This window comes from Musca autumnalis, unplaced genomic scaffold, assembly GCF_047663935.1.
Source record: "Musca autumnalis isolate F117 unplaced genomic scaffold, ASM4766393v1 scaffold_1, whole genome shotgun sequence".
Lineage (NCBI taxonomy): Eukaryota > Metazoa > Arthropoda > Insecta > Diptera > Muscidae > Musca > Musca autumnalis.
Window position 1 is genome coordinate 73,666,943 of NW_027411644.1, and position 15,843 is coordinate 73,682,785.

The 15,843-nt window shown below is 32.9% G+C and overlaps 1 protein-coding gene across 30 annotated transcripts in view; it reads left to right on the top strand.

The window, feature by feature from the left end:
- LOC141401375 (low-density lipoprotein receptor-like) overlaps positions 1–15,843 on the top strand; it is a 652,355-nt gene that overhangs the window by 479,136 nt on the left and 157,376 nt on the right. For 18 of the 30 annotated variants that reach the window (XM_073981587.1, XM_073981657.1, XM_073981578.1 and 15 more), the window contains one exon: positions 2,317–2,436. In XM_073981587.1, coding sequence (XP_073837688.1) covers positions 2,317–2,436 — 120 coding nt within the window. Of the gene's footprint in view, positions 1–2,316; positions 2,437–2,561; positions 2,679–15,843 lie in introns of all 30 variants that reach the window. The other 12 variants (XM_073981680.1, XM_073981625.1, XM_073981617.1 and 9 more) reach the window with 1 other exon arrangement.

Genomic DNA, 15,843 nt, shown 5'->3' on the forward strand with positions numbered 1-15,843 from the left:
AAAATGTTCGGAAAATTTGTGCGTACGATAGCTTTTGAAGGGAGTAACCGATTTGGTCCATACTTTGCACATTATGAAATTTCTACCAGACTTAGATGAGGTTCCAATATGGACTCTATCGGTAAACTCCTTCGAGTACCTCCCACACAAAATTTCGGAAAAGTTCAGTTTAGGACCTGTGCTCGAATGGCCTTGGTTTTTGTTGTAACATATTGTATTCACTGTCCCCTATACGAAGGTACAAGTTTCCTCAGGGGCAAGTCCATCCTTCCTGAAAAAATAGCCTGAAAGTTGAAAAACAAACCCTACGACACCATGTTTATGGGTGGAAGCGCAAGATGATTCTCGAACGGAAATGCCGATTCCGGCCAAAATTTGGCATTCGTAATATTGTTTCCAAACTTACTTTAAGTTCGTAGATAAGCCATATCGGTCCACTCCTTCAGGTACCTGCCCCACAAAAGTTCGAAAATATTCGGAAAAATTGTGCGCACGATAACTCTTGATGGGAGTGACCGATTTGGTCCATACTTTACACATTCTCATAATATCTACCAGATATAGATCAGGTTCAAATATGGAATATGGAGTGGACAAATAAATATCCACTCCATCCCGTACCTCCCACACAAAATTTTGGATAAGTTCACTTTAAGTCCTGCTATTAAATCACTTTGATTTTTGTTGAAGCAACTAACATTCGCTGCCTCAATTACGATGGTAAAAGTTGTTTCAGGGACAAGTCCATACTTCTTGAGAAAACAGTCCGAAGGGTGTAAAAACCCCCTATAGCACCCCCATGGTCTATGTCGGTCCATTCCTTTAAGTACCTGTTCCGCAAAATTTTTGAACTTTAATCCTAATCAACATTTTTGTCGGTTCATAGGACCAAAATTTTGAAACACCCTAAATACATAAGTTTTTTGTGAGAAATTTCAAATTGCACAGGCTGAGGGTATATCTCTGTCGGCAAAGCCGACTGATACTTTTTTACTTGTTAGTTTTTTTTTTTTTTAGTTTTCAGTGGCGGCTTTTTATTTATTAAAAATTCTTTAAAAATCGACTATGAATAAGATTTTTTATATGTCCGCCAGCATTAAAAAATCTTTTTAATATCCACAATTGTTTTAAATCACAATTATTGAAAATCCAACATTGTTAGAAAAATCTTAAAAACTCTACCATTGTTGAAAAAGAAGCATAGAAAATCACGATTAAAAAAACCATGGTACCAAAAATTCAAAAGAATGTAGAAAATTTAAAAAAAAAAATCACAACTTTAAATAATATAAGTAAAAATGCATGGGTATTATTAGTATTCTTTCTGCAGCTTATAAAGACTCCGTGTTTTACGTCCTTCCTCTCTACATATTGTTGCCAAATCTTTGTCTTACTTAAAATTTAAAATATGGCCCAAGATTTTCTTGTCATCATTTTCTGATTACTGGTACTTTTCATTTCATTTAATTCCACAAGACAGCACATTCTTTTTTTCTTTCGTTATAATCCACCATTTATTTGCGTTAATTATAATCCTCCGAAGGCGATCTGCCTTACACTTTATGGATAAGATCTCAGCATTTTAGTTGATGGCCGCATATCTTGGCTAATTCTCATTTAAAAGCAACTTCATTTAAGCTTTATGTTACGCATTCTTCAAAAAGATGACAGGCTATAAATTTTAGGAGACTTGGCAAAATGTGAAGGCAAGCAAAAGCACATCAAAGAAAAGATGGAAGTCGTAAAAAATTACAACAATTATTATTTGAAACAAAAAATGTTAAATTAAAAAATCTAGGCGTAACACAGGGGGTGGTGCAGACATAAGTTTGTTACGCCCAAACATAACCTAAATAAGAAATCTAACCCTCTGCCATGAAATTCATCATAATTTCTCCCTCCCATTCTTGTTGGAGGTAAGTTTTGGGAGCCGTGTAGTTGGAAGGAGGGTCATTATGTGGCCTCTTAAAGTTAATTAAGTATGAAACAAAATTGCCATGTTTCTCGACTCGTCTCTCTGTCTTCTAACTGGCCAAACAAACATACTTAAAGTAAAATAATAATAAAATATAAAAACCATCCCCATAAACATAAGGTCTGGCCCATGAAAATTTTTTTAATGGCAGACAAACTGCCAGAGACAACAGACAGGCAGGCAGGCTAGGACAGACCTTGGGTATTTTTTGTGGTTTTATATTTTGCATAATTAAGTTATAACCATATTTTTTATTGCAGGCATTTTATTATTAATTTTATATTTCCTCTCTCTAACACAAACTTATTTGTTGTCTGTCTTTCTCTCTCTTTTTGTTTTAGGCTCCACTTGTGGCGTTGAACAATTTCGATGCGGCAACGGCAAATGCATACCCAATAGATGGCGCTGTGACAATGAAAAGGATTGCGCCGATGGCTCTGATGAATTTTCCTCTTTGTGCAGTAAGTTTTTAAAAATTTTGTTTTTTTTTTTTATTTATTTACACACCAACACATACAACCTTGGGTGTTCTCTCTATTTCCGTGTGTTTGTTTTTATATAATTTTTTTTTTGTTTTTGAATTTAGTGGGCTTCTGCAAACCGTATGAAGTCACCTGTAAAAATGGTGAACAATGTGTTCCACAAAGTTGGTGGTGCGATGGCAGTCCCGATTGTCGCGATAAATCGGATGAAGCCAATTGTCGTAAGATCAATTTTTTGTTTTTACTTCTATGTCTTCGCAACTGTTTGGATACTAACTTAAAACGAAAAAAATATTTTTACAAGGATTTCGTATAAGGATTTCATGAAGTTGAACATTTTTATTATATTGGGAAAGTCTTTAAATATATAGCAAGAAATGTCATAGTGTACATATATCACACCTCACTCATTGTCGTGTGATGTCTGTCATACACACATTGCTCATAAACACAAAAAACTTTATTCTTGGTGCCAATGACAATGTCAAGGTTTATAATGATGGCGATGATGATGTTGTCATTGTTGTTTTCACATCCTTTTATTCTAAAAATACATAATTTCCCCTGGCAACATTTACCCGGACAACAGCCGCTATAACAATTATTTGCAGACAAAACAGACATTTTTTTACATTTATTTTTTTACAAAAAACAAAAAGTAGCGAACATCTGTACATGTCATGCATGTCGTTAACACAAGTCTATGCATGTGAAAACAAAACATTAGATCCGCCCCGACCCCCTTCCCCCTCTTTTTCCACCTCTTTGCGTATTAACAAAGAGTTGAGCCTTATTAAAATATTGTTAATATGTTTCCAACAGCAACAACATCTCACATGAAATATACCAAGCTAGACTTCTGGTAGTGTGACATAAACACGTGTGTGTGTGTACATGGCAAGGTTATGCCAAACGCACACTAAACATTGTCGCGTGTGCACACACATTTTCACATATTAAACAATTCAAAAGTATTTAATGTGTCAGTGAATATGACACCAAGTGGAAATAAATGGCAACAAAGAATTGTTGTTGCTCTTTGCTTTTGTCTCTCATTCACCACCATACACAAAAGTGCCGTGTTTATGGCATTATCTCTAAAGCCGAAATGTGTTGAAATTTTTCTTAACTTGGTAAAGAATTTTTTTTGTTTTTAGAAATTTTGAAGCAAACAAGTTTATCTAAGAAATTCTTTTTATTTAACTTTTGTTTGTTTGGTATTATGAAAATGTATTTTAAATTAAAAATGCGTATGAAAATCGCAACAAACCATGTAAATCATACGCACCCGGAAGCTTGAGGAATTTTTAATTAGTGTTAATTATACGCAGAGTGGAACGAACGTATTTAAATTAAACTGTTTTAATTCAGGATGAGAATGTTTTTCATGGACCAACAAGCAAGGAGTTTTGAAAAGATTTTTGTTTCAAGGACCAACAAGCGTGGATTTTTGTAACGAACATTTTTTCAAGGAGCAACAGAGGTGTATTTTTCAAATCATATTTTTCTCAAGGACCACCAAGCGTGGAGAAACAGAAAGCGTGGAGTTTTGTAGAGAATATTTTTTCAAAAACCAGAAAGCGTGGATTTTTGTAAGGAATATTTTTACAAGAACCACAAAGTGTGGATTTTACTAAAGAATATGTTTACAAGGACCAGAAAGCATGGATTTTTGTAAAGAATATTATTTTCAAGGACCCACAAGCGTGGGTTTTTTAAATACTTTTTTTCAAGCAACAACATGCGTGGATTTTTGTAGAGAATATTTTTTCAAGAAACAGAAAGCGTGGATTCTTGTAAATAATATTTTTTTAAGAACCAGAAAGAGTGGATTTTTTTAAAGAATATTTTTTTCAAGAACCAGAAAGCGTAGATTTTTTAGGAGAATATTTTTTTCGAAAACCAGAAAGCGTGGATTTTTGTAAAGAATATTTTTTTCGAGAACCAGAAAGCTTGGATTTTTATAAATAATATTTTTTTAAGAACCGGAAAGCGTGGACTTTTGTAAAGAAAAATTTTTTTAAGAACCAGAAAGCGTGGATTTTTGTAAACAATATTTTTTCAAAGACCAGAAAGCGTGGATTTTTGTTATGAATATTTTTTTGAAGAACCAGAAAGCGTGGACTTTTGTAAAGAATATTTTTTCAAAAACCGGAATGCGTAAATTTTTGTAAAAAATATTTTTTCAAGAACCAGAAAGCGTCGATTTTTGTACAGAATATTTTTTCAAGAACCAGAAAGAGTAGATTTTTGTAAAGAATATTTTTTCAAGAACCAGAAAGCGTGGGTTTTTCTAAAGAATATTTTTTCAAGAACCAGAAAGTGTGGGTTTTTCTAAAGAATATTTTTTCAAGAACCAGAAAGCGTGGATTTTTGTAATGAATATTTTTTCAAAAACCAGAAAGCGTGGGTTTTTCTAAAGAATATGTTTTCAAGAACCAGAAAGCGTGGATTTTTGTAATGAATATTTTTTTGAAGAACCAGAAAGCGTGGATTTTTGTAATGAAAGCGTCGATGTTTTTAAAGAACATTTTTTCAAGAAGAATTTTTAAATATTTTTTTGTTGACTAAACGGCATTCATGTTTAAAGAATATTTGTTTCGAGGACCAGGAAGTGCATTAAAAAAAATAAGGCAAAAAAAAATGTTTTCTTTTAATATAGACGTGGATTTTTTAAAGAAAAATTATCAATTTATTTTTCCAAAGACATAAAGAACAATTTTCAATTAGTTTTAAAAAAAATTTTCAATTTATTCTTAAAGATAATTTTTCAATTTATTCTTAAAGAAAAATGTTCAATTTAAAAAAAAATCTTAATTATTTTTCCAAGGTCTTGCAGACGTGGATGTTTTAAAGAAAAAACTACAATTAATTTTTCAAAGGACTTACAGACGTTGATTTCTTAAAGAAAAATTTTCAATTAATTTTTCAAAGAAAAAAAATTTATAGTTAATCTTCCAAGGACTAGCAGAATTTATTTTTCCAAGGACTTACAGACATGGATTTTTTAAAGAAAACATTTTTACTTACGTGGATTTTTAAAAGAAATTTTTTACAGACTTCGATTTTTAAAGAAAAAAATTTTATAGACGTGGATTTTTAAAGAAAAAATTGTTATAGACATGGATTTTTTAAGAAAAAATTTTATAGACGTGTATTTTAAGAAAGAAAAATATTCTATAGACTTAATTTTTAAAAAAGAAAAATTTAATAGACGTGGATTTAAAAAAATATGGACGTGGATTTAAAAAAATATAGACGTGGATTTAAAAAAATATAGACGTGAATTTAAAAAAATATAGACGTGGATTTAAAAAAATATAAACGTGGATTTAAAAAAATATAGACGTGGATTGTTAAAAAAATTCAAGTCCAAGGTTCCTGGATGAGACGCGAATATTTAATATCAAAAATAGTTTTATTGTTTTGTTAAGTAGTCTCCAGCTTGATTTATACACTCTTTCATGCGCACTTTTTCTACTCCGATTGAAACACCTCCAAAACGTGGCCTTTGAACGCTTCAACTGCATCTTCGGGGACGAAAATCGTTAACCACGCCTTTTTTTCCCCTGATGCGCTGGAATTGATTCCAGCCTTTGGGCTCCAAGTTAGGGCTGTAAGACGGATTACCCATCAATTCCTCGTTTAGTCCGTCCAATTGGCGCTGGTTTGAATCGATGTGTGAGAGCTCACATTGTCACGGTGCACAATAATTTTACGAATTTCTCAGGAGACTTCAGGCAAACAAATTGTAGCGTACCACTCGGAATTAACCGTCTTACGTACCTTAAGCCATATAGTCGTCACATGGTCAGTTAAGCCGAAGAAACATGCGGCCATTTGCTTCCAAGATCTTTCGTTGAATTTGGCTCGCCTTCGAAGACCCCCACGGCCGTTTTTTTTTGCGCAGTGTGGCTCTTACCTTCCTCATGTCAGCTTTAATATGCCACCTCCCCAAGGAGTTACGTTACAGCCAACTTTCTCCCCGAGAGCAACGGAGTTTGCATGCGGACCCAAGTGGAACATTAGTGAGTCTGCCTTAAGCTCGCTGCTGATGATTGTTGTTGGTCGACGCCCTTTATCTAGAGTTTTTCATTGACAGTTTTCTCAATGGTGTTCTGAAGGTCCGTATGTAGCATGTCCGACCTTCTACTGGTATCGATCATTATATAACAACGTTCATCCCTGTGTTGTCTTTTGCCTACCTTGGCGTTTCATGGCGGCTCGATTCTTGTCTCCACGTGTATCTTCCTCTTCTGAAAGGTCCGGAATTTATTTTCAAAATCGCCAGTCTTTCTAAAAGATGCAGTGATCCGTTCGCATATTCTTCATGTCCTATTTAACTTTGTCACCGGCACCACTTGGGAGGAAATCGAAGGAGTGACCTTGATACTGCTGTTTTTGTTCAGCCGCGCCGCCTGGAACGTCTTAAACTTCCTTTCTTGAGCCCCTCGTAGCTGCATTCTTTATTTTGAGTTTTGCGATGCTCTCGCTCACTTCACCCACCATTTTGTGGGTAACCTCTCTAGTGAGGATGTCCACAACGGATTCTTGTAACAGTCTCTACACGAATTTAGAAGGGGTATAATAACGTTGGTAGCCCTTTTTCTTCTTCGATGGCTACACCGTGTTCTGATCTTTGGGAGATCTTATCATTTTTGCCGCTTCCGGGAAAGTGGAGGGAGTGTTTCCGAACTCCTTCGACGTTTGTTGATTTCCTTGAAACTTTTATCGAAAGTACTCCATGCGATTCTGATTACAACGACATCATTTTTCCATGTTTCCTGACATAAAAATGACAGATTGACACGATATCAATCAAACCGAGTGGCTCCCAAACATAGATCCAGTACTATGTGGTCCATTTCTTTAGGTATCTCCTCCACAAAATCAAAACTTTTAAACTAACTTTTAGGTCCCTTCTCGTATCATGTTGCAATTTTTCTAACGGGTAGTCCTTGCTATTTTTTCTTTGGAGACGATCATTCGCCAAAAACAAAACAAATATAAAAATACATTTAAAAAACAAATAGAGATTAGATTAAGACGGGCTCTTTCAGATGAAAAAAAAATCTTCCAAAAATGTTTGGTGGTTTTCCTGGAAGAAAAATTCATGAAAATGGTTTTTATTTAGCTCTACAACTGGGAGTAACCCCTTTACAATCGTAACGTATGACTAACAATGTTCATAAGTAACGTCCACGTTGAGTATGCGCATTCCTGGCATTTTTCAATTAATAAAAATCATACGCCCCTATATACAAATGTAGGTTAATTGCAGTCATTATTGAAAAATGGGTAACGTAAAGTATCCTTCAAACCCAAATCATTTTTAACCAAAAAGATGTTTTTCTCGAGAACAAAATATTTTTAAGGGCTTATAGTTTCAAGTTAAACAATTATTGGATTTCAAAAGAATTTACTGTATACTGTTAAAATTCAATCGGGCGTATTGCTGATATGGATTTTTATTTCCCCAAACGTTCCCACAATTCATTCTTACAGAGATGAAATTAACATTTATTTTCTTTTTATTCTTACATATTTTCCATAAAATCTCAATAATTTTTACATAAATTCCATTTTGACAATAAATTGTGCACAACCCACATGATTAACAAAAAACAGCATATACATACATATATAATAACTCGTATATGTAAAGAACACCTGGTGATATATGACTTTAAAGTCTAGACACCATATAAACCAAATGAAGTGAAAATGCCAACTCAATAAAATGACCATTATTTATATGAACAAAATACAACATCTCCCAACAACAAAGAAAAAGTGAATATTAAAAAGCCGAAGACCACCTGTAATTTTGAAAACTTGTTACCATTATCATGGCAACCAACTTAAATTAAACAAATATTTTATTATTGTTAACGAAACGATAAAAAAGTTAAAGGTTCTTGTACCCCTAGCAACAAAATGCGAAAGGATGTAATAAAAATTTAAAAAACTCGTCATAAAAATTGTTTTTTTCAGGTGCTGTTAGAGCCTTTGTATTCAAATATTAGATAATTTGAAATTAATTTGCATGTTCCTGGGGAAAGAGAACAGTTTTTATGTTAACAAAATGGAGGTAGCTTTTTGGTTTATATTGAATAGATGTGGTAAAGAATTATAAAAAATCCACACCTTGAATAAATTTGGGAAAAAAAAATTCGTAAAAAATCCACGCCTGAATAGATGTTGAAAAAAATCTTAAAAAATCCACGCCTGAATAGATGTTGAAAAAAAATCTTAAAAAATCCACGCCTTGAATAGATGTTGGAAAAAAATTTTAAAAAAATCCACGCGTGAAAAGATGTTGAAAAAAAATCCACGCCTGAATAGATGTTGAAAAAAAAATCTTAAAAAATCCCCGCCTTGAATAGATGTTGGAAAAAAATTCTTAAAAAATCCACGCCTTGATAAGATGTTGAAAAAAATCTTAAAAAATCCACGCCTTGAATAGATGTTGAAAATAAAATTCTTAAAAAATCCACGCCTTGAATAGATGTTGAAAATAAAATTCTTAATAAATCCACGCCGCGAATAGATGTGGAAAAACTATCTTAAAGCCTTGGGTAGAGGTATGAAAAACATTCTTGAAAAATCTACGACTTGAATAGATGTGGAAAAATAATTCTTAAAAAATCCACGCCTTGAATAGATGTGGGAAAATAATTCTTAAAAAATCCACGCCTTGAAAAGATGTGGGAAAATAATTCTTAAAAAATCTACGCCTTGAATAGATGTGGGAAAATAATTCTTAAAAAATCCACGCCATGAATAGATAGATGTGGGAAAATAATTCTTAAAAAATCCACGCCTTGAATAGATGTGGGAAAAAATTCTTAAAAAATCCACGCCTTGAATAGATGTGGGAAAATAATTCTTAAAAAATCCACGCCTTGAATAGATGTGGGAAAAAATTCTTAACAAATCCACGCCTTGAGTAGAGGCGTGAAAAAAATTCTTTTAAAATCCACGCCTTGAATAGATGTTGAAAATAAAATTCTTAAAAAATCTACCCCTTGAATAGATGTTGAAAATAAAATTCTTAAAAAATCCACGCCTTGAATAGATGTTGAAAATAAAATTCCTAAAAAATCCACGCCTTGAATAGATGTTGAAAATAAAATTCTTAAAAAATCCACGCGTTGAATAGATGTTGAAAATAAAATTCTTAAAAAATCCACGCGTTGAATAGATGTTGAAAATAAAATTCTTAAAAAATCCACGCCTTGAATAGATGTGGGAAAAATTCTTAAAAATCCACGCCTTGAATAGATGTTGAAAATAAAATTCTTAAAAAATCCACGCATTGAATAGATGTGGGAAAAATTCTTAAAAATCCACGCCTTGAATAGATGTGGGAAAAAATTCTTAAAAATCCACGCCTTGAATAGAAATGGGGAAAAATTCTTAAACAATCCACGCCTTGAATAAAAATGGGGAAAAATTCTTAAACAATCCACGCCTTGAATAGATGTGGGAAAAAAACCTTAAAAAATTCACGCCTTCAATAGATGTTGGAAACAAATTCTTAAACAATCCACGCCTTGAATAGATGTGGGAAAAAACCTCAAAAAAAATTCACGCCTTCAATAGATGTTGGAAACAAATTCTTAAAAAATCCACGGCTTGAATAGATGTTGGAAAAAAATCTTAAAAAATCCATGCTTTGAATAGATGTGGGGAAAACTTTCCAGGATCCACGCCTTGAATAGAAGTGGGAAAAAATTCCTAAAAAAATTCACGCCTTAAATAGATGTGGAAAAAAATTCTTATAAGATCCAAGCCTTAAATAGATCTGGGAAAATAATTCTTAAAAAATCTACGCCTTGAATAGATGGCCGAAAAAAATGCTTAAAAATCCACGCCTGAATAAATATCCAAAAATTGTTCATGCTTCACTAACAAACACCAACACACACACATATTATTGGCTTAACAAATTAATTAATGTGTTGCATAAATATCCAGAAAATTGTGCCTACCTGCCAACAGAAGAAAACGCACAACTTCCAATTATCATAAATCCAAATTAGTGTCGAACACAAAAAAAAAAGAAAAACCTACCAAACAAAACATGACAGGAAATATGTTTTCATTTTTTAAACTTATTATTCTAGGTTATGGTTATTGCCTTTTGCGACTTTTGTCGCAGTGTAATGGCTAAGTGGATTTACTGCTGAAAAAGCAGAATGTATTTTCTAGTTTTATTTACAAGCAAACATATTTTTTATTGACTTCACATATTTATAATAATAAACAGTGGAACTTCTTTAAATGGGGAACTAAACAGAAAAAAATATATAGGAAGGCCAAGTGGTACACTATAACGAAATATATTGTTCGTCAATAAGAAAATCTGCACGTCTTCTAAAGGAGGGCCAAGTGGTCCTCTAAAGGAAGACTAAAGGGTCTTCTTTAAAAGTTCCGAGGGGTCTTTAACCAGAAAAAAACGAGTGATCTTCGGTAAGAAGACAGAGGGGTCTTTTATAATTATTTTTATAAATTTATTTTTAAAGCATTTTTAAAGGCTATCCACAGACCTTTAGGTGTGGATTTTTAAAGAATTTCATAAAGGCCATCCACCGACTTTTAGTCGTGGATTTTTAAATAATTTTATAAAGGCCATCCACCGACCTTTAGGCGTGGGTTTTTTAAAGAATTTTATAACGGCCATCCACCGACCTTTGGGCGTGGATTTTTAAAGAATTTTATATAGGCCATCTACCGGTCTGTAGGCTTGGATTTTTAAAGAATTTTGTAAAGGCCATTTACCGACCTTTGGGCATGGATTTTTAAAGAATTTTATAGAGGCCATTCACCGACCTTTGGGCGTGGATTTTTAAAGAATTTTATAAAGGCCATTGACCGACCTTTGGGCGTGGATTTTTAAAGAATTTATAAAGGCCATTGACCGACCTTTGGGCGTGGATTTTTAAAGAATTTTATAAAGGCCATTGACCGACCTTTGGGCGTGGATTTTTAAAGAATTTTATAAAGGCCATTGACCGACCTTTGGGCGTGGATTTTTAAAGAATTTTATAAAGGCCTTTGACCGACCTTTGGGCTTGGATTTTTAAAGAATTTCATAAAGGCCATCCAACGACCTTTGGGCTTGGATTTTTAAAGAATTTCATAAAGGTCATCCAACGACCTTTGGGCGTAGATTTTTAAAGAATTTCATAAAGGCCATCCAACGACCTTTGGGCGTGGATTTTTTTAGGATTTTATTAAGGCCATCCACCGACCTTTGGGCGTGGATTTTTTTAGGATTTTATTAAGGCCATCCACCGACCTTTGGGCGTGGATTTTTAAAGAATTTTATAAAGGCCATCCACCGACCTTTTAGGTGTGTATTTTTAACAGATTTTATAAAGGCCATCCACCGACTTTTAGGCGTGGATTTTTAAAGAATTTTATAAAGGCCGTCCACCGACCTTTTAGGTGTGTATTTTTAACGAATTTTATAAAGGCCATCCACCGACATTTAGGCGTGGATTTTTAAAGAATTTTATAAAGGCCATACACCGACTTTTAGGCGTGGATTTTTAAAGAATTTTATAAAGGCCATACACCGACCTTTAGGCGTGGATTTTTAAAGAGTTTTATAAAGGCCGTCCACCGACCTATTAGGTGTGTATTTTTAACGGATTTTATAAAGGCCATCCACCGACATTTAGGCGTTGATTTTTAAAGAATTTTATAAAGGCCATACACCGACCTTTAGGCGTGGATTTTTAAAGAGTTTTATAAAGGTCATATACCTACATTTACGCGTGGATTGTTTAAGAATTTTATAAAGGTCATATACCTACATTTACGCGTGGATTTTTTAAGAATTTTATAAAGGCCATCTACCGACCTTTAGGTGTGGATTTTTAAAGAATTTTATAAAGGCCATCCACCGACATTTAGGCGTGGATTTTTAAAGAATTTTATAAAGGCCATCCACCGATATTTACGCGTGGATTTTTAAACAATTTTATAAAGGCCATCCACCGACCTTTGGGCGTTGATTTTTAAAGAATTTTATAAAGGCCATCCACCGACCTTTGGGTGTGGATTTTTAAAGAATTTTATAAATACCATCCACCGACCTTTAGGCATCGATTTTTTAAAAATTTTATAAAGGCCATCCACCGACTTTTAGGCGTGGATTTTTAAAGAATTTTATAAAGGCCATACACCGACTTTTAGGAGTGGATTTTTAAAGAATTTTATAAAGAACATCAACCGACCTTTAGGCGTGGATTTTTAAAGAATTTTATAAAGGCCATCTACCGACCTTTAGCCTTGGATTTTTAAAGAATTTTATAAAGGCCATCCACCGACCATTAAGCGTGGATTTTTAAGGAATTTTATATAAAAAGTGCGAGGGGTCTTCAACCATTAAAAGGAGAGGTCTTCGGTAAGAAGGCAGAGGGGCTTTTATAAGAATACCGACTTGTATAGGAAGACCAGTAGGCCTATTCCGTAACTTTTATCGATTAAAAAGTTGTTAAAATTGCTTTTGTTTTTGTAACAACTACAAAACAAACAAATGGAATTGTTGTAAAATAAACAATGAGCAAAGTTACTGAATAGGGGGGCTGTAGTGCGATTCTCTAACCCAGTTTTTGAGTTACAGAAAAAAATCGGTAAAATTAAAACGCAAAATTACGAATGAAAAGTTCAAAAAAAAGTTGACAACACTCTTGCTATCGGTATAACTTTACTACTGCTTTTTATTCGTCGCTAACTTACCGAAAAACATCGGTAAGTACCGAAATTATAAGCATTTTAATTTTACTGACAATTGTCCGTAACTCAAAAAATTAGTTAGAGAATCGCACTACAGGGTTTTCGATGAGAAGACTATTGGTCTTGTAGATAAATGCCTTCTGATCTTCTATAGGAAGAAGAACTGCTGGTCTTCCACGACAAGACCTACGGGTCTTCGATGAGAAGGCCTCATCGACTTCTTGGAGTAGTTAGCCTATACTTCTAAGAGAAGATCTGTTTTATGTTCCACTGTCCATAAAATTTTATTCTTCAAATTTATTATTTTCACATGCACGAAATAAGAGTCAGACCTAAAAAGGGAGAAAGGGCGTGAAAGTCGTGCAAACACCCGTCATAAGGTTTTGCTCGTTTTCAAACTTTTACATATTTCATTGATTTATGTCAATGATTTGTGTGATGCTGGTCGGTCGCTTTTTATCGATTTGCCTTGGGATTATGGACAATTTATTTGATATTTTTTTGTTTATTTCAAAACAGTCTATGGTTTTGTAGCAAATCTTTAATATTTGTATGTGTATATGTGAGATAACATACATGTTTATGAATAAATCATGACCATGCTGTACATTTTGTAATTTAAAAAAAAAACATATTCGAGAACTGAAAAATGGACGGAGGCAATAAATATTAATTGGAAACCATATGTAGTCAATTAGTTTTGTTTTTTATTTTTTGTAACTTTATGCGTATGGGTAATATTTGTTAATATTATTTTTTGTGTGTGTGACAACAATGATACGCCACCATAATTTTTTACTGGGGAATTAATATCAATCATACGCATGGCAGGCTTTAATATTAAAAATAAATAACATATTTACAGTATTAAAATTATATATTTATGATATGTGGATAGATTCACTTTATTCTCAATACCATTAAAATATAGTTTATTATAGTTAATTAATTGCTGCATGTGCAGTTATATTCACTTAAAAAATTATATATTAATTATCACAAAAATGTTCACTTCATTTCCTATTTTCAATGGAAATTTCACCTAGAATACATATTATTTTTTCGATTGCAATTCATTTCACTCTCGACCCAATAGAATATTGATTATGGTTTCATTTTTTCGTTTTTATATATCATGTGGTTTAATAACCATCATTATCAGGAAAATTCACAACCATTCATATATCCATAAGTTTGGCATTGGTTTGTTTAATAAATTGCAAATAATAGTGCCAAGGTTAAGTGCAAGTGCGCATAAAAACTGTTAATAACAGAGTATATCGGTTTTGTTTTTCATGGAAATTGTATTTTAATGAATCAACAATATATTTCCATAGAAATTGAAACACCACAAGTAGCCAATATACAATTTATCGTTAATATTTGAAGATAAAAAAAATATTTTTCATTTGCATATAATTCCTTTTCAAGGATGGATTCAAGGACCATAAAACATGCATTTCTGAATTCACGTTCGCAACAAAATCTCCTTTATTTACATCCTGTTGGTAATACTGATAGGCCGTCTGTTATAGCCTGGCTGAATAAGATTTTCTGTTGGACTTTTAGGCGTGGATTATTAAAGAATTTTCTAAACAACATTCACAGAACTTTAGGCGTGGATTTTTTAAGAATTTTCTAAACAACATTTACAGACCTTTAGGCGTGGATTTTTAAAGAATTTTCTAAACAACATTCACACAAGTTTAGGCGTGGATTTTTAAAGAATTTTCTAAACAACATTCACACAAATTTAGGCGCGGATTTTTAAAGAATTTTCTTAACAACATTCACACACCTTTAGGCGTGGATTTTTAAAGAATTTTCTAAACAACATTTACACACCTTTAGGCGTGGGTTTTTAAAGAATTTTCTAAACAACATTCACACACCTTTAGGCGTGGATTTTTAAAGAATTTTCTAAACAACATTCACACACCTTTAGGCGTGGATTTTTAAAGAATTTTCTTAACAACATTCACACACCTTTAGGCGTGGATTTTTAAAAAATTTGCTAATAAACATTCACAGACCTTTAGGCGTGGATTTTTAAAAAATTTGCTAATAAACATTCACAGACCTTTAGGCGTGGATTTTTAAAGAATTTTCTAAACTACATTCACACACCTTTAGGCGTAGATTTTTAAAGAAATTTCTAAACAACATTCACGACCTTTAAACGTGGATTTTTAAAGAGTTTTCTAAGCAACATTCACAGACCTTTAGCCGTGGATTTTTAAAGAATTTTCTAAACAACATGTACAGACCTTTTTGGGTGGATTTTTAAAGAATTTTCTAAACAACATGTACAGACCTTTTTGGGTGGATTTTTAAAGAATTTTCTAAACAACATGTACAGACCTTTTTGGGTGGATTTTTAAAGAATTATATAAAGGCCATCCACCCACCGACCTTTGGGTGTGGAAATTTAAAGAATTTTCTAAACAACATTCACAGACCTTAAGGCGTGGATTTTTAAAGAAATTTCTAAACAATATTCACAGGCCTTTAAACGTGGATTTTTAAAGAAATTTCTAAACAACATTCACAGGCCTTTAAACGTGGATTTTAAAGAAATTTCTAAACAACATTCACAGACCTTTAGGCGTGGATTTTTAAAGAAATTTCTAAACAACA